The sequence below is a fragment of the Centroberyx affinis genome, unplaced genomic scaffold (assembly GCF_046629955.1).
Source record: "Centroberyx affinis isolate AG114_WGS23_722 - 3 ecotype Tasmania unplaced genomic scaffold, CSIRO-AGI_Caff_v1 ptg010591l_1, whole genome shotgun sequence".
NCBI lineage: Eukaryota > Metazoa > Chordata > Actinopteri > Beryciformes > Berycidae > Centroberyx > Centroberyx affinis.
In genome coordinates this window covers 113,652-132,402 of record NW_027284869.1, presented here as the reverse complement: position 1 = coordinate 132,402, position 18,751 = coordinate 113,652, and the positions used below count along the sequence as shown (strand labels likewise).

The 18,751-nt window shown below is 38.6% G+C and overlaps 2 protein-coding genes across 2 annotated transcripts in view; both read right to left on the bottom strand.

The window, feature by feature from the left end:
* Positions 1–3,095: 3,095 nt before the first annotated feature.
* Positions 3,096–12,185, bottom strand: LOC139640782 (zinc finger protein 3-like). The gene is given in 3 exon segments (XM_071514958.1): positions 3,096–3,680; positions 4,114–4,246; positions 11,825–12,185. Coding segments are annotated over 2 exon segments (603 nt in total). The 5' UTR covers positions 4,132–4,246; positions 11,825–12,185.
* The window catches only part of LOC139640780 (zinc finger protein 420-like), a 68,788-nt gene continuing 58,238 nt past the window's right edge, over positions 8,202–18,751 (bottom strand). The window contains 1 exon segment of the mRNA XM_071514956.1: positions 8,202–9,704. Within this exon segment, the coding sequence (XP_071371057.1) occupies positions 9,194–9,704 (511 nt within the window). The 3' untranslated portion in view covers positions 8,202–9,193.

Genomic DNA, 18,751 nt, shown 5'->3' with positions numbered 1-18,751 from the left:
TTTACTGTACTATGATACCTATTACATACTAACCCATGACATACTGCATCATGATGTACTATAATGTATTATACTGTTACATTATACTACGCTATGACCATGTACTATACGATCACATACTTCACTATAATATACTATACTGTTCAATATTATACTATAACATACTACATTACATCACACTATTAGTCCACAACATTTTGTTAAACTGTGGGATTTTTATCTAAAGCACCTTACAGAACCAGGAGAGGAGACACCTTTAGTATGGGAATAGAACCCACAACCTGCCAGAGGTTGTGTGTGTGTGTATGTGTGTGTGTGTGTGTGTGTGTGTGTGTGTGTGTGTGTGTGTGTGTGTCCAATGCAACTCTTCTACATTTGTAACTGTAGCTACATCAACAAAGACCCATGGAGCAACAATTAAATACATTTATATAACCTGTTAATTAATTAATTTTATGAATGTTAACACTTAAGATTTCCTCAAAAAACAAATGATACAAATTAATATTAAAAAAAAAAACACAAAACAAAATGAAACATCACAGCATCTTGAGAAATAATACATTTGTATAAGATACATGTTCATTAATTTTCACACTTTAACAAAGGAACTTCAACATAACAATATGTAATAAAGTCACACTGAAATGAAAAATGATTTTTCACCTTTTTAGCTCATTTTTTTTAGTTCATTTTTCTTTTCAGCTCACCCAATACACCTATTTTACAATTTAAAAAATTAATTGTTTTGCTGAATTTTTATATCAAACTCTCATTACTTTCACTTCCTGGAAAATACAAAATCTTTAGTGGTGACTAACAAAAAAAAAGTTTTCAAAAAGTTACATAAAAATCAGTCAAAAAGTATCTCGAATCTCATTAAAATAGTTTGGACCACAAAGAACTAACATTTGGTTTAACAAATAATGCATGTGTGTGTGTGTGCCAGAGTAAACCCAGCTGTAATTTAAAGTCCAGGGACTCGATCCTCATACATGGATAACAGAGTTAGCTGGATGAACCGGCTAGCGTCACGTTGGCCTGGATGAATAAAACAACGTACGATGAATGAGGCTCAGTTTGGTGTTGTGACCTGAACACTTGAGCTTCCAAATAAACCAAATAAAAACCTCACACAACGCTCCAGTTACCGCCACTTATTAACAAACTCAGACCTAAGAATGATAAGCAAAGCACTGTCAATTACACTGGAATCTGTAATTCCATCACTTGTACATACAGACCAAACTGGCTTCATTACAGGGAGCCGTTCCTCAGAAAATACACAGATTATTCAACTTAATAAACCTCTACAAAAACACCATCCATTCCTTATAGCATCTGTAGATGGTGAAAAGGCGTTCAGCAGGGCAGACTGGTCCTTTCTCTTCAATGCTCTTCACCGTGTTGGAATCGGTTCAAACTTCATTAACTGGATAAAAATACTCTACAACTCACAACTGTTTCTATAGTGATGAACATGACACGCATCCAAACCATTTCACTTACTAGAGGTACGAGACAAGGATATCTGTTACTGCCACTGTTATTTGTGCCTTTTGTTTCCCCCTGGCTGTCTCTATCAGACACAGTAACAGCATATCAGGCATCAACATCAAAGCAAACAATCATAAAATCAGTTTGTATGCTGATGACATTTTATTGTATCTGGCTACTCCATCAATCATCAATCATTATCAGTAAAGCACAAAACTAATAGAAAAGAGTGTGCCACATTTTAGTCATAGTGGACTCCATCAATTGGTCAAAAACTGAGATTCTGCCTGGTGAGGTTTGGGACTTTATACCTTTTAAAATCTCAGTCTATTAAATATGAAGGAATCCATATTTCATTAAATTTAAACTAATTATCAAAACCACCATGTTCCTAATAAACATAAAAACTTTTATTTTCCAGACATGAAAACTAGAAGGAATAACCAGCTTAGATAATTTATTCAATGAGGGCATGCTCATGACCTTTGACCTCAATCAAGAAAAATACAACATACTGGATCACTGCTACTTCAAGAAAAAAAAACTTACATCAACAATCTACACAGTAACAACTCCCCTTCTTTATCAAAAACTTTGTTCACTCAAACCTAACCTTCTTTTCTCCAGAAAATATCAATTCCAATAAAAAAATGAATGGACATCAGACCTTGGCATGCAACAATCCAGCATCAACTAGCAAAGTATATGCAATAATTATTTTTCCATGACCTGCATTCCAAAACTTATTAAATACAGAATAAGATCCTATGTAGAACCCACATCACCACCCACAAACCTAACCATATGGGCTTCACAGATGGCAGTGATTCAACAGTTAAGGTGCAATGATGCAATATGGGCTACAGATGAATAAATTGCATAATTTGCATAATTGCGTAAATTGCGAAATGTAATTTATTGGCATTTCTTGCCATGATTGCTCTGATTTTAGAGGCTTTGGCAGTGTTGCATTTCATAGTTAAGACTTTTTTGTTCCACATATCCTTCAGTTTTCTTAACTCTTACATCATGTTTGATAAATCCATCCACCACATGCATTTGAAGAAAACAACTGGATGAAGATTAGCAAGACAATTTGAATCGGCAAACATGACATTAGCTTGGATAAATTAAACGACATATGAAGAATGGGATCCTGGGAACTCATTTATAAAACACTGCGTGTGCACAATACCAGCCTGAAAAGTGTGTACCACTCTTCACACAGATTTTCAGATTTATAAAAACAAACTTGCTGTGAGAATGTGCGTTCAGCTACGGAAACTTCGACCCATGTGTGCGCACATTTTGCAGACAGTGGAAAACTTTGATGGCAAAGTAGTGAAATAAAGAAAAAATGCCCTTTACACTGCAGTTCATTTCCAGGCCGACTCCACATCAACTTAGAAAGCCCTCTAATATGCTGCGTAATTTGTTGCCTATCGTTTGTCCAAAAATAATCTATATTTCATTATAGGCTCATATTGTGTGAATTAGTCTCAAGTTCATTACAGTCTTTCAGCAGCGCCTCAATTGGTCCAAAATAATTGCATTGGAGATGCTGGTGCCGGGCACACAGCCGTCCTCCAGCCTCCTCATCACCACCAGCCACACCCACTGTCTGATCCTCCTCCCTCCTGCAGACAGTGGAGGCGCTCTGCAGCAGTTCAGATGCACCGGTGTGTCTTCAAAGAAGATGAGCGAGAGAAGTTTTTCTTACACCGATCACACCAGTATGGTTTCTCCCCAGTGTGGATACGCTGGTGTACGTTGTATGTACTGAACTGACTGAAACTTTTCCCGCATTGGTCACAGCGGTATGGTTTCTCCCCAGTGTGAATACGCTGGTGTCCCGTATATGTTGTTGAACGACTGAAACTCTTCCCACATTGGTCACAGTGGTATGGTTTCTCTCCAGTGTGAATACGCTGGTGTTGCCTGTATGAACTTAAATCTCTGAAACTGTTTCCACATTGGTCACACCTGTATGGTTTCTCTCCGGTGTGAATGAGTTGGTGTCTTCTTAGGTGAGCTGATTGACTGAAAGATTTCCCACACTGCTGACAGGAGTAAGGTTTCTCTCCTGTATGAACTCTCTGATGCCTCTTTAACTTTTGAAGTCTTGTGAATGCTTTGTCACACTGCTGACAGCGGTGACGTCTGGGTCTGGTGTCTCTCTGTTTCTGTAGAGAAAGATATGAAGAAAGAGATCAGGACAGAGAGCAGAGAGACAGAGTGTGAGGGAGCAGTGTGTGTGTGTGTGTGTGTGTGGGGGGGGGGTTACTGTAAGCTATGAAACCTATGATAACAGACAAACAACATATATATCCTGTATCCTATGTACTGGGTAGTATCATATTTACTATCATAACATATTCCACATAATACAATACATGGCATCATATTTTATTTCATCCAGACCTGGACAACAACAGCAGCTGATGTGCTGAGATATCATGCATTGTTAAATATCTCATCATAAATGTATGAATGACCAAGTCAAAAGGCTAATATTCCAAAAGGAGGGAGGGATATGTCATAGATCACATCAATAGACAAGCTAACAGGTTCCCAACAGATTAACATCAATGTTACAACAGTGATATTTTTTCTCACCTCTTCTGAAGAATTCATCTTGCCTCCTTAGTGTCGAACACCAAATTCAACACAGCTGTCCTGAACTGAGACAAAATGTCCGACAACTTTCCTCTCCTCCTCCGCCAGATGTTTCCCTTCCTGCCAATCAGCTCTGACATCATCAAACAGAGACAGTCGGTAAGACAAGGAATGGCCACAAAAAGAATAATATTATAATAATTATAACAACAATAATAATAATAATAATAATGAGGTCCAAGCAGCTATATGAAAACTTGAACCTATTGAGGAAATATTAAGGTTTCATTAGTGTTGACATCATTGGGTTGTTTTGGGCAGATATTTTCACTCTCTTAGATATTGTGTCACATATGAATTCCTCCATCTGTTCCCTTGATATCCTACCAACAAGTTTTTAAAAAGAGGTAATCACTCGCTGCTCACATCCATCACTGCCTCGCTGCAGTGATGGATGTCTAAAATCTTTCTCCAACTCAACCAGGATAGGACTGAGGTTATTTTATTTGGCCCCGCAATTGGACACTGGGGATTCACTAGAATCTTGGCATCATTGAAACCACCATCAAGTCCTCTGCCCGTAACTTGGCATCTTTGATTCCAGTCTGAATTGTGAAACTCAAGTACAAGGAGTTATTCGAAAAACCACCACCCGTGTAAAGCAACATGGCGGCCTGCTGTTGGCGGGAGAAGAACAAAGAGAGAAAAGAAGTTTCCTCTCGGTCTTCCTGGTCTTCCTGAGTCTAGTAGTTCCTGATAGCAGTCCGGGTTCAAAGCTGTAAAGCTGTAAGCAGCCTAGCCGTTTAAAGTCAGCGGGTTTCTTCCAGATCCTCGGTGCTAACTTTGTGCTGTCTTAGCTCGGATGTGTTATGCTAGGCTACTACTGTGTTAGTCCTACGGTAGATGTGCACGGTTGTGCTCGTTGTAGCGCCGCGGAGAGCGTCCGGTAACTCCGACCAACTTTTGTTCTCTGCCGTAACTTCACAGATTACAGACTCGCTCCTGCGGAACGCAGCGGATCTGAGTTTTGTTTTGTCCTCCGTTACTGGTCTTAGTATTCATTCAACAGATAGCTGCCTCACCGTTTTCTGAGCCGCCCGCCTGCGCTGTGTCGGAGCAGAATCGAAGCCTCTTTCTCTTGCAGTGTTACAAACTGAGCCGAACACACAAAAAAAGCCTCACATTTAGATTGAGACGAATTTTTATCGAGCTAGGAGATAATCTTCGGCTGGCTGTGTTCCGCCAGCTAGACGCGTTCCGCTGGCTCGAATTAACAGAATAACACTTCCGGTTTTGGCGTTTTGCCTTCAAAATAAAAGCGCGACATTTTAAACGTATAAATACTGTTTTAAACCAATTACTTTGTATTCAATCGTCAAATTCAACAAATGAGCACCCATATTAATGTTTGATGTCAAAATAATAGAAAAATACCATGATGTTACATTTTTAACTATAAACGCTGCATATAATACACTTTCTGACATTTTCTGACACTGTACAGTTTAACTTTCATTGTATGTGCACAAGTTATATGTCAAAACACTCCTATTTTCATGCATTGGAAGGCAGATTTCCTTGTAGGAAAAAGCATAATAATAATAAATATAACAGCAAGCGGCAATAATTGGGGTCCAAGCAGATTGCAAAAAAAATCACAAAATTTGACATTTTTAGAGCAGAAGACCAGATGCAGATGACTTGAGAGATTAGATTAGAATTTTGACTCTAGGCCAAGCCGTTTTCGAGATAATTGCGTAAAGTTGATTATTACAGCGTCACCTTGAGGTCGATGAGTGTCATTACATGTGCCTGAGTAGTGGGTGGAATACGTCATACGGTCTTTGCTGCACAAACACTTTTAGCAGAGAAAAATAACAAAAATAAATGTTCACAGGGTCACAATAGGCAACCTTCGGCTTAATATGACCTCAACAAGCACTTGAAAATATACCATATGCATGAATTGCTACATTGTTGTCCAGTAGGACTTGGCCACTTGGGGATTCAAACCCTGGACCTTTGTACCCCCAGAGAAGGTGACTTACTGACTGCACCACTGGGGAGACATGGTTTCCACACATCTTCTCACAAGTTGAGGCAATGACATCACATGAGCAAAACTTTTGTCTGTTTAAACAGTCAAAATGTTAGTGATAAAATCCTGAAAAAAATCACACATCATTCTGCTGGTTTCAGGTGTGTTGTCAAATATTTTTGTGAAGTTTGATCAAACATTTGGCGAAATAGAAAATGATGTGCATACAGTACTAATTATAGTAAGATATTGAATAGCACTGCGGACTCACAGTTTGACCGATCTGAACACTATTTGACACACTTGATATCTACCATCTAGAGAATGTCCGTGTCGATTTTGGTAGCATATGAATGAAGACTTGTGGAGATATAGATGTGAATTGATTTTGCATATTTTGAAAAATACAGAGTGACAGACTTCTGAATTGACCATAGGTTGCAGTGAGGAAAACTTTTGTCACAATTCAGTGGATGTGCTGAAAAAATTTCAGCCCTGTAGGACGTACGGGTGATTTATTTAGATTTTTTTAATTTTAGAATGTGAAATGTCTAGAAATGTAGATTTGTTGTAATAAGCCACGCCCACTTTAATCGATCATTACCAAATTTTATGTATCGACTGAGTCATGACCCTAGATCGTGCGAACCGAATTTCGTACGAATTCATGTAGCCGAATACGAGATATACATTTTTCGCATTTGTGGCGCCCCCTAGTGGCAGAATATCCCAAGACAGCGTAGTGAAGCTCGGACCTAGCATCCGAACACGTGCACCAAGTTTGGTTAAAATCGCTTGAGCCAATTTTGATTTATGAGCGTTTATGCAAAATTGAACTTAAAGACACAGGTCTAAAAAATGTAGAATTTCAAAACGGATTGATGTATCGAAATTTCCCTGATAAAATTAGATCAGCGAAGTCTGTAGATGATTCTGCCAAAGTTTTGGGACGATTGGCCCAATGGTTTCTGACGAGTTGTCGACAATAGGATTTTGAGAAAATTGAGAAAAAAGTTGCAAAATTTGACATTTTTAGAGCAGAAGACCACTGGAGCAAAGATGCAGATGAATTGAGAGATTAAAATGAGGAAAGAATTTTGACTCTAAGCCAAACCGTTTGAGATAATTGCAAAAATGTAAACTTGATTGTTGAGGTCAATGAGTGTCATTTTATGTGCCCGGACCCCTAAAAAAATAGTAAAAAAAAAATAAAAAATCATCAACTGTGTGTGTGTGTGTGACAGTGTGATTAGACATCAGACCGGGATCTTCTGTTCCTTGAAGCAAGTTTAAAACTTAGTCTAACTCACCAGAGCAACAGATTCTTAAGATCAAACCTGCAAATCCACAGGTTTAGTCAGAGTTAGCTGGATTATGACCAGGCTTTTTAAAATATAATCCATGAAAACATTTCCAGACATGCATGCATGGGTACACAAATCTTCCACACACTGGTTCCTCTTTAGATTTAGTTTATTTCCATACCCACAAATGGCAACACTAGGCATTGTTAATGTATTCTGTTTCATTGATAGTCAAAGTGAGCTACAGTGCCACACCAGGTAGCATGGACGATAGGTACATATCAAGACATGCTATGGAATTAGCTGGAAAAAAACATCATATTACAATTAGTTCTCTAAATAACATCATCACACTTTACACACATTACATCATCAAGATACACGGCTCTTCTTTAACATCAACCACACCGTCCCGGATTTCTCTACCTGCAATCTCCACACATGCCACGCTCATTAAATCCCCTGTGGCTCGGCTCCCTCAAGTCCAACCAACACCGGCCCCCCTATAGATTAACACACACACATCAATTTATAGTATAACCCTACATAATAACCAAATGTTTCTTATTTGCTTTGTTTAAACCCAAACCTGCCTGTCACCAGCATGGCCACTTCACTTCAGGTGAGGCACCTGTGCAGTGCAGCAGGTCCCCCCCCCCCCCCCCCCCCCCCCACCCCCACACACATACACACACACTTAACCCTTCTTTTCCCTGACTCCTCCCATGACCATGGTCACGCCCCTCAAGCTTTGCCACACAGAGAGAAGCCAATAGATCAAAATGCTGCTATAATTAGAAAAGCTTTTAGAAGTGAACGTGTCCTAAGAGATCGCCAAGATCCAAGATGGTGTCTGAAAGATACAGGTTTAAACCAGAAGGGATTATTTACAGTTTCAGTTTGAAGATTATTTTCATATTTTACTTGTTTACAAAGTTCTTAACAGTTTAGGCCCGGCCTATATTACAGATTGTACATGACTTTACATCCTGCACGAGCCCTCAGGTCCTTCAAACGCCACCTCAAAACCAAAATCTTTTTAACTTAGGTTGTAATTAACATTGCCTTTTATCCTTTACAGTAATTCTATTTTTCTGTTGTTTGAACCTTCATCAATGTTCAAGATCTGAAATCACAGATAAACCCTTATGTAAAGCACACTGATTAGCTTTTCTTTTATGTGTTATTATCCTTACCTATTTTAGCATTCTTTTTTTAAACACATAATTTTATGAGTTTATCATTGTGAAGTGTTACTTAAGTGTTAATAATTGCTGTTTGTGTTTGTGGCCGAGGGTTTTAGAGCAAGTAATTACCGAAAGGCTCGGTCGTCTGAGGACAGATTTACTGAGGTGTCGTTCCTGTAAAGTTTCCCAGTTCCCCGTTCCCCATGAGAATGGAAGCCAAAGAAATCAAAATCATATATGGCGAGATCATTACAGGCAAGAATTAATAAAGACTTATTTTAAAAACGGGAGCGCACAGTTATCCAAGATCACTACATCTGCGTTTGATAAATGGATCTGTCACACGCATTCAAGTAACAAAGTTAGCCAGATGCAGATTAGCAAGACAGTTTGATCCAGCTTGTATCACACTGGTCTGGATTAATAAAAAAACACGTACAAAGAACGAGGCTCAGTTTGGTGTTGTGACCTGAACACTTGAGCTTCCTGTGTTGGTTGGACAGAGAGAAGCTTGTTCCTCCTGCAGACAGTAGGAGGCGCTCTGCAGCAGTTCAGATGCAGCGGTGTCTCTTCAAAGAAGACGACAGAGTGAAGTTTTTCTTACACCGGTCACACCAGTATGGTTTCTCTCCAGTGTGAATACGCTGGTGTGCCCTGTATCGACCCGACTGACTGAAACTCTTCCCACATTTGTCGCAGTGGTATGGTTTCTCTCCAGTGTGGATACGCTGGTGTACCTTGCATGTATTTGAACGATGGAAACTCATTCCACATTGGTCACAGTGATATGGTTTCTCCCCAGTGTGAATACGCTGGTGTTGCCTGTATGTATTAGAATGTTTGAAACTCTTCCCACATTGCTCACAGTGGTATGGTTTCTCTCCAGTGTGAATACGCTGGTGTTGCCTGTATGAACTTACATCTCTGAAACTGTTTCCACATTGGTCACACCTGTATGGTTTCTCTCCGGTGTGAATAAGTTGGTGTCTTCTTAGGTGAGCTAACTGACTGAAAGATTTCCCACACTGCTGACAGGAGTAAGGTTTCTCCCCTGTATGAACTCTCTGATGAATCTCTAAGTTTTTAGGTGTCATGAATGCTTTGTCACACTGCTGACAGCGGTGACGTTTGGGTCTGCTGGTGTCTCTCTGTTTCATAGAGAAAGATATAAAGAAAGAGATCAGGACAGAGAGACAGGTTAACACTTAATTACTACCTAGACAGTAACTAAGAGACTAATAGACTAATGTTACTGTAGCGGCCAATTCTAATGTTTCCACATTCCGCACAGTTATAGATGCTGAAAGCGGCCAATTCTAATGTTTCCACATTCCGCACAGTTATAGATGCTGAACATGTTCTCAACGCATTTCTTGAGTTAATTTACTCAGTTTGTTGATTCTTGATGATTTGTAATGGTGATGATGATGGTGACGATGAATGAATGGAGTAGCAGATGAAGTTGTGAAGTAAGAAAGAAAAAGGGTTTCCACAAAGTTTAAATAAAAACTGAAATAGGCCTTTTCAGAATATGATAGAGTAAATCAAATAACATGAAAAGTAACCAAATAACAAAACATAAGTTACATTATTATTTACATCAATTTACTGGCAAAGAAACTGTGATTGCTCACTTCCTATATTTCCTGTTTGTCTGGTGAAAACAGACTCGGCCACCAGGTGATGCTATTCTTCTATACTACTCAAATAAAAAAGGTAAAGAAGAGAAATGGCTGTAACAGTTACCAACAGATTAACATCAATGTTCCAACTGATATTTCTTCTCACCTCTTCTGAAGAATTCATCTTGCCTCCTTAGTGCCGAACACCAAATTCAACACAGCTGTCCTGAACGGAGACAAAATGGCCGACGACGTTCCTCTCCTCCTCCTCCGCCAGATGCTTCTCTTCCGCCAATCAGCTCTGACATCATCAAAAAGAGACAGTCGGTAAGACAAGGGAACAGCCACAAAAACAACATCAATAATAGTAATAATTACAATAATAATATAGCTGCAAGCAGTGACTGTAGGATCCAAGCAGTTCTATGAAGATTTAAACGTATTGAAGAAATATGAAGGTTTCATTAATGTGAATGGTAAAACAATCAGTTAGTATAACAGGAGAGTCAAAGTTAAGTTAAAGCTCCTATATATACAAAATGGCCGACCTTGAGCAAATATATCAAATACATATAAAGATAGTACAAAAACAATATAAAACATCATAATACAAAAAAGGTACAACAAGGGAGTGTAAAGGTTTACTTGTATGAGGTAATGGCCTTTGAGTTCCTCACACATGCACATCGATATACAGTATATATACAGTATAGATAAACTGTATTCATACGACAAATGCTGGCCTTTTTATTGATTTACTAATTTGATAAATGCTGATTGGTTGATGTAATTGATATGCTGATAGGCTAATTGAGCGTGCTGATTGACAATCGTCTTGTACCTGTTGTCAATGACGACCAAAACTGTAAGTAGCCCACGGATGACGTCAGCTCCATGTCTGATGCTTTGAAGAAGGTCTGTGACCGAAACGTTAGTAGATGGTGTGCGGGAGCCTTATATATATTACATGTTGCTTTTCCTACCAGCACCCATGAGGTGAGCAAACTCTACTCCATCACACATACGGGGACTTTGCCATAGCTTCGTGTTTCAGTGGATCGACCCCCTGAACACAGCGAGTCAGAACCGGCTGAGGTTTAAGCTGTTTGTCCAAACTAGAAAAGACACTTTTCATCACTTCTGATACTTCGTCTTGACCTGTTCAATTAAACATCTGGATCATATCTATAGACTTCCGACCTTTGTAGCCTTTGAAGCCATTATTCATTTCCTAATGGACACGTTAAAATGAGATGAGAAATCAATTTTGCTTTGCTTCAATGGAGCCTCGTTTTACAAAGCAGCGGATGGTTCAGCATTAACCAGGAGTTTATTACTGTAGAGAACAACCAGTAAACCAGTTTAGATTAAAACAACAGAAAGTTCCGAGCTCTAGTTCATCAGAAAGCTAATGTTTAGCTAGCGAGTTCTCCGGTTAGCATGATAGCTAACGGCAGCGACAGATCAAACTTTTCTTGATTTCAAACCAGTTTTCCCATTCCTCCAGACTGCAGAAAGCTCGTGCGTCCCGTTGGTGTGTTCATATTGTTGAGCTCCTACCTGAAGCAGTCCGAGGGCCGTGAGCCTGAGCTGCTTCTTCATCAGAGGAAGACAAAGGCTTTTCCCTGGTCGCCAAGGCCTCTATCTGACCTGGAGTCTTCTGGTCGGAGTTACCGGACGCTCTCCGCGGCGCTACGACGAGCACAACCGTGCACATCTACCGTAGGACTAACACAGTAGTAGCCTAGCATAACACATCCGAGCTAAGACAGCACAAAGTTAGCACCGAGGATCTGGAAGAAACCCGCTGACTTTAAACGGCTAGGCTGCTTACAGCTTTACAGCTTTGAACCCGGACTGCTATCAGGAACTACTAGACTCAGGAAGACCAGGAAGACCGAGAGGAAACTTCTTTTCTCTCTTTGTTCTTCTCCCGCCAACAGTAGGCCGCCATGTTGCTTTACACACTTCTTCTTCGTCTTCCTTTTCTTTGCAGCAGACTAGACGCTTAGGCGTGCTGCTGCCCTAGACGGGAAGCTAAGGTTACTACACTTATGATATGTAAGTGGTTTAAATTGTCAACAACTGCCCCAAATATCCAAGTACTGTTGATCATGAAAGACACATTTGGAACAAATCAGTAGTCAGTTAAAAAATACTGAGTGGGTTCAAAGATGGAAGACTTCCCAGCAGTGAAATAGACCTACATGGACATGATTTAAACACTGTAGACCCACTTTTAACTTTCTGTAGGTTTTTCTCCTCTTTCTTCTTTAAAGGATCTGTGCAAATCAACACTGTACAGTGTTTCTGTCAGTCCACACCCATCAGAGTTAATTTAACCCTTTAGATTAGTTTGACCAGAGATATCAGCTGAGTGGACAAACAACTCTCCAAGTAACACGTCACCTCAAAATAAACCAACTCCTATTTACACTGGAACATTTGCTTCTCATTTATTCCACTGGTAACCATCTACTTACTGATGTTATCCTCTGCCTTAAACCTTGTGCAGTTGGCTGATGGAGCAAAGCTGAAAACAGTTTTTTAAACCTGCAATAAGTGATTTTTGTGATTTTGTGTTTTTTAAAACTAGCTTGTCTCCTCCCTCGCTGTTTAAAAGCGGCGCTCACCCCCTCCCATTCCTGAAAAAAATTATCATAATATTGGAATCGATGAAGCGAGCGAGTAAACTGTTAAACTAGTAAACTGTTAAACTAGTAAACTGTTAAACTAATAAACTGTTAAACTAATAAACTGTTAAACTAGTAAACTGTTAAACTAGTAAACTGTTAAACTAGTAAACTTGCTACCTGCCTCTTCACTCGTCATTGTGGGTCATGTGACCTTCAGTGGGAGAAACATCTGTCAAAGTGAGACTGGTAACCTGCGACTCTTCTCTGTAGGTACGTTTAGCTTAGCTGTTAGCCTTTATGCACGGTCCTTCGCTAATTTTGTCCTTAGGGGCCTCCGTAGCCCAGCAGCTTTGCTGTGGTTTATTTACTTTGGTTTCTGTCGCCCTCTAGTGGAAAATCGCTTATTGCAGCTTTAAGTTTACCTTGCGAGGCAGCTGGATTCACGAGATCACGATCAACAAACCATCTGGCAAGTCAGGTTAGCTTTCAGTAGGCCTGTCATGATAACTACTTTTGTTGGACGATATATTGTCCCAGAAATAATTGCGATAAACGATATTATTTTCATTTTAAGACCATTTTTTGCCACTGATATATTTTGCCACTGATATAATGATAATATAATAGCATAATAATGCAAGTACACCCTTTCAAATAGCAATGCACTTTTAATTCTTAAGAATATTAAGACATTGTAATGTGAAAAAAATATTAAAATATCCTAAATAAATAACACATAACATAATAAAATAACATCATAAATAACATAACATAAATAAAATAAAACCACACAACCACAACAACAATAAATAAAATGGACTCTCGGGCTCTGTTAACAGAAATTGCACTAAAATAACATTTGGCACACAAGTAGAACAAAGTAACATGTGTGACATAAAGTCAGTTTAGGACTCCTCCTTTTAGAGTCTCTGGACATAACACACAGACACTTGTGTGGAGATTTTCCATCCACAGTTTCTTCCCTGACCTTCTTTTCTCAGTAAAGTAGTTTCCACTAACAACAACTGAACTCAAGTGGACAACAGAGCTCTCTTGTGGCCAAATCACACAATTGCATTTCTAAAAATACAAAAAAAAAAGAAATGATCACATACACAGTATATGCTATAAAATCAGTTATGTGAATAATTTCCCCCAAAACACAAAAAACTATCACTGTTGTAACATTGATGTTGATCTGTTGGGAACCTGTTAGCTTGTATATTTATTTGATGTATGATAAGCCTGTTGGCTTGGTTATTCATACATTCATGATAAGATATTTGACAATACAAGATGTCTGGAGGAAATAAAATATGATGCTCTCATATATTGTATCATGTGGAATATGTTATGACAGTAAATATTATATTACACATTACATACCACAGGATATTATTTGTCTGTTATCATATGGTTTCATAGTTTATAATACTTTGTCAGAAGTATACTGCTGTGAGCAAGTTTCTGTCAGTTAAGTACATACAAGCAACACCAGCGTATTCACACTAGGGAGAAACCATATCACTGTGACCAATGTGGGAAGAGTTTTATTCAATCAAGTGCATCAAATTTACACCAGCGTATCCACACTGGGGAGAAACCATACTGGTGTGACAGGTGTAAGAAAAACTTCTCTCTATAGACGCTATGAGACTATAATGAAATGTTGATTATTTTTGGACAAACGAAAGGCAACAAATTACGCAGCATATTAGAGGGCTTTCTAAGTTCATGTGGAGTCAGCCTGGAAATGAACTGAGTATAAAGGGCATTTTTACTTTATTTCACTACTTTGCCATATGATTCGTCATTTTCCACTATCTGCAAAATGTGCGCATGAATAGGTCGATGTTGCCGTAGCGGAACATTCCCAAGCCAAGTTTACAAATCTGAAAATCTGCATACACACTTTTAGGCTGGTTTTGTGCCCAGGATCCCATTCTTTGCACGTTGTTTAATTTATGCAGGCAAATATTATGTTTGCCGGTTCAAATTGTCTTGCTAATATGCATCCGTGTTCTTCAAATCCATGTGGTGGATGGATCTATCAAACATAGGCATACATGATGTAAGAGTTAATAAAACTGAAGGCTATGTGGAAGAAAAATATCTTAACTATGAAATGCAACACTGCCAAAGCCTCTAAAATCAGAGCAATCATTGCAGGAAATGCCAATAAATTAAATGCGTAATTACTGAATTTATCTGTGGCCCATGTTGCATCATTGCACCTTAACTGTTTTCAGGGTTTGGGTCGGGCATATGTTGCTATCTGTGAAGCTCATATGGTAAAGTTTGTGCCTGGTGATGTGGGTTCTGCAGAGGATCTTAATTTTAAACATGTTTTGGAATTGCCTGTCATGGAAAAAGTGTTATTACATATACTTTTCCAGTTTATGCTGGATTGTTGCATACTAAGATCTGATGTCCATTTATCTATTTTAATTGATATTTTCTGGAGAAGATTTGTAATATTTTTTTTATGTTTGAGTGAACAGATTTTTTGATATAGAAATATAGATTTATTATTACTGTGTAGATTGTTGATGTAAGTTTTTTTTTCTTGAAGTAGCAGTGATCCAGTATGTTGTATTTTTCTTGAATGAGGTCAAAGGTCATGAGCAAGCCCTCATTGAATAAATGTTCTAAGCTGGTTATTCCTTTTAGCTCCCTTGTCTGGAAAATAAAAGTTTTTCTGTTTATTAGGAACATGGTGTTGTGCCATATTTCCACCAGGCGAGTGGTGGTGTTGATAGTTTCTTTTGAAGCAGCCGTGAGTTTTTATGGTTTTGTTGAAGAATGAAATGTCTTTGATGGGAGGTTCTTGAGTTGTAGTTTGTTCTATGTGAAGCTGTGATGGGTTTACATTATTTGTCCAGTGCTGGATGTTCTGTAATTGATGCGAAAGGAAGTAAAGATAGAAGGTTTGGGTTCCTGGAAGTTGGATATTTTAAATAAGCTTTATTTTTTTTTGCCTTTCCAGTAATATGTGTTGACTGCAGAATTGAGAGGAAAACCAGCTTGATGGTGGAAATTAAAATATCAGAGATAATGGTAGTTTATTTCCAAATTGTCCTTTATTTTTTTGTAGTGAGGGTACAAAGTTGAGTTTGGATAATTGTTTAAATTTGATGAGATGTGGATTCCTTGGTTTTTAATAGATTGAGCTTTGCATTTAAAAAGGTAAAAAGTTCCAGACCTCTCCATCTCAGTTGAGTTTGGTTAGAGGCAGAATCTCAGATTTTGACCAATTGATGGAGTACACTATTAATAAAGTTCAAGTGGCAGATTATTTTCTTTTTGTTTCATGCTTTACTGGTAATGATTGATTGATGATTGATGGAGTAGCCAGATACCAGAGGGAGGATGAGGGGTTTGTTATGTACAATAAAATGTCATCGGCATACAAACTGATTTTATGATCATATGCTTTGGTTTTGATGCCTGATATGCTGTTACTGTGTCTGATAGAGGCAGCCAGGGGGAAACAAAAGGCACAAATAACAGTGGCAGTAACAGTCATCCTTGCCTCGTACCTCATGAGTGAAATGGTTTGGATGTGTGTCTGCTCGTCTATAGAAGCAGTTGGTGAGTTGTAGATTGTTTTTATCTAGTTAATGAAGTATGAACCGATTCCAACATGATGAAGAGATTCCAACATGATGAAGAATGATGAATTACAGATGCTATAAAGAATGGCTGGTGTTGTTATAGAAGTTTGGTCCGTATGTACAAGTGATGGAATTACAGATTCCAGTCTCATCGACAAAGCTCTGCTTTTCATTTTTAGGTCTGAGTTTATTAATGACAAGTGGCAGTAACTGGAGGATTGCATTTACTTTATCCCATGTAAATATTTACTTTATGTGGTTTCAGATGAAGTGTGATGAGGGCGTGTTTATGTGATCATATAATTCAAACAGAATATTAATGAAAATGTTTATTCTTTGTTTCTTTTTTTCTCTTTTTTTCTATATCTTCATAACATTTGGACAATGCTGTTTCATATGAAAAAACATCTTCATTTCTATATTCATTATTTTTAAACAATTGTGAAGTTGTGACATCCATGTTCATGAAACTGTTTTTTTTACATTAATTATCAAATGCATTTGTTTTAGAAGATGCTGGGTTTTTTTGTGTGTGTTTTAATCATCTTTATTTGTATTTTCATTATTTATTCTTTTAAGTTTTAATATCTGTAGTCATGGAACTTAAAACAGGTTATGTCAATAAATTCCATTGTTGCTTCATTTCTTTTTGTTATTAAAACTACAGTGACAAATACACAAGAGTTATATTGTACACACACACACACACACTGCATTGGCTTTCTGTGTGCCAAAGAATTGAGTTTTTTTAAAGTCTTTTTACCTATATCTTTATTTTTCTTTTATTTATGTAAAGCACTTTGAAATGCCGTTGTGTGTGAAATGTGCTGTATGAATAAACTTGCCTTGCCTGATGAAAAAGCTTCGACTCAAGCTGGGTTTTTACTTTAGACATAAATCCTGTTGTTTTTCCTTTAGCTTGTCTCAGATACTTGGGCTGTTGAGGTGAAATCCACTTCTTGTCAGGAGAAACCATACAGCTGAAACAGCCTACAGTGTCACATTTTATGTTCATATAAAATCGTCATTAGACCATTTTAAACCAGCCTGGCTGGACTCAGTGACGTCACCGCTATTATGACGCTCCGTTCGGCACTTCGGCTCCACTCGGCTCTGGCCGTTCGCGCAATGCATCATGGGTGTGTTAGTATCGCCCGTGTAAAGCAACATGGCGGCCGTCTGTTGACGGGAGAAGAAAAAAGAGAGAAAAGAAGTTTCCTCTCGGTCTTCCTGGTTGATCTGAGTCTAGTAGTTCCTGATAGCAGTCCGGGTTCAAAGCTGTAAAGCTGTAAGCAGCCTAGCCGTTTAAAGTCAGCGGGTTTCTTCCAGATCCTCGGTGCTAACTTTGTGCTGTCTTAGCTCGGATGTGTTATGCTAGGCTACTACTGTGTTAGTCCTACGGTAGATGTGCACGGTTGTGCTCGTCGTAGCGCCGCGGAGAGCGTCCGGTAACTCCGACCAGAAGACTCCAGGTCAGATAGAGGCCTTGGCGACCGGGGAAAAGCCTTTGTCTTCCTCTGATGAAGAAGCAGCTCAGGCTCACGGCCCTCGGACTGCTTCAGGTAGGAGCAAAGGCGCAGTATTGTATTGGTGGTGGGGGGGTTATAGGGAAATCTCATCAGATCGTGAACCAGCCTCTTCCTTTTCCTTGTACAGGTACAGTGTAGCAGACCACTTTTTGGTTTTATGTATTGCTGTTACTCATTTTGTCCACAAGAGGGCAGCCTTGTGTTGCTAAAATGGTTAAATAAGTTAAAATCTTTAAAAACTAATAGTTAAGTTACTTTAAATGCATTGTGACATGATTTCGTTACATAAATATATTTCATGATTGGAGTGCATTATAGTAAAATGTCATTCATCTGGTTTTTATATGCATATTGTCCGTTTTGAAGGTTATATTTGTAATGAGCTTTTATTTTGAAGAGATCGCTAACCTACTATGTCACTTCCTGGCTATGTTGTGTCTTCCGGTAAAAACAAGGTGATACGGAACGAGTTAACGGCAAAGTAATAAGTTAAGGTAAACAAAGGAGAAAGAGGCAATGAAAGAGTTGCGGTAAATGAACAATAAAGGACTGGAAATAGCAACCCCCCGAGGAGGCACAAGGTTAGCAATTTGTAGTGTTTACGGTACTTGTGTTGATGATTTGTATCAGAAAGCTAAAGCTATGCTAACTGTTTTGCATATAATGAAAACATAAATGTAACTGGTGTATCTTTGTGTCTTATCAGTT